Source organism: Ciona intestinalis, chromosome 1 (assembly GCF_000224145.3).
Source record: "Ciona intestinalis chromosome 1, KH, whole genome shotgun sequence".
NCBI lineage: Eukaryota > Metazoa > Chordata > Ascidiacea > Phlebobranchia > Cionidae > Ciona > Ciona intestinalis.
This window is the reverse complement of record NC_020166.2, coordinates 1,536,918-1,538,067: the sequence shown is the minus strand read 5'-3', so window position 1 is coordinate 1,538,067 and position 1,150 is coordinate 1,536,918. Positions and strand designations below refer to the sequence as shown.

General features: G+C 35.0%; 1 protein-coding gene across 1 annotated transcript in view; it reads left to right on the top strand.

Annotated features, from left to right (window-relative positions):
* The first annotated feature begins 481 nt into the window (after positions 1 to 481).
* The window catches only part of LOC113474578 (phosphatidylinositol-binding clathrin assembly protein-like), a 1,022-nt gene continuing 353 nt past the window's right edge, over positions 482 to 1,150 (top strand). The window contains exon 1 of the mRNA XM_026836250.1: positions 482 to 1,145. Within this exon, the coding sequence (XP_026692051.1) occupies positions 593 to 1,145 (553 nt within the window). The 5' untranslated portion in view covers positions 482 to 592. The remainder of the gene's footprint in view (positions 1,146 to 1,150) is intronic.

Below are 1,150 nucleotides of genomic sequence, written 5' to 3'. Positions count from 1 at the left end.
AAAATAGAGCAAAAGTGGTGACTTTGACAATGGGTTTAAACGAACTTGTTAAGTTTTGTTTGTGTTCTCCTTTTGTGGGAAGGTGTAAAACAGCTTCTATTTACCTTACCAAACATTTTTTAGAAAAAATGTATAAATTTAGCCGCATTAAATGACTAAAATGTCGCAAATCAACCGCTTCTAATTCTAATTTTTGACTTTTTTTGACACAGAAAACAAACAACACATGTTTTTTACATTTTTCAACCTTTAAATTTGTTATTAGGCCCAAGTTTTTCTGTAATTTACCGAAAAACATACATTTTCCCTATACCTACTGTGTTATTTTGGACCCAAATTGCCGTTCAATTTGTGTTTTACGTAACAATGGGTTGGACTACTCGGTATTTCTATGGCTCTGATATAAACATTTTCAAACATAGAATGAGAATATCGGAGAGATTGTCATCTAAATTTAGGTACAACTCCTGATTTACTTTTTTCACAAATTCTCTCATATTTTTCGGGCAGTCACCTTAGTTCTCTTCTCGGGCGACCTGTTTACTGAATATTCTAATTTTCTGTTGGTAGTTTAGCATCGTTAATAATAGAAATGGCAGGCCAATCTATTTCCGATCGTTTTAATGCTGCTCAACATACCATTATTGGTTCGGAAATGTCAAAAAGTGTTTGTAAAGCTACAACTACAGAAGTTATGGGCCCTAAGAAAAAGCATTTGGATTACTTAAGATCTTTAACGAATGAACCCAACATTAACATACCGGAGTTAGCTGATATGCTGGTCGAAAGAAGCAAACAACCAAAGTGGGTCGTAGTTTTTAAGTCACTAATAACAACACATCATTTAATGTGTTATGGGAATGAGAAATTTCTACAGCATCTTGCTTCAAGGAATTCCCTGTTTAATCTTACACATTTTCTTGATAATTCGGGCGTTCAAGGCTATGATATGTCTACCTATATAAGAAGATATAGCAAGTATTTAAATGAGAAAGCTTTTTCTTACCGTACGGTAGCATACGACTTCACAAGGGCAAAGCGGGGCAAAGAAAGTGGTGTAATGCGATCTCTTACCTCTGAAAACCTCATTAAACAACTGCCCACTATTCAAAGGCAGTTAGATGCCTTGTTGGAGTTTGATGCAAGTCCA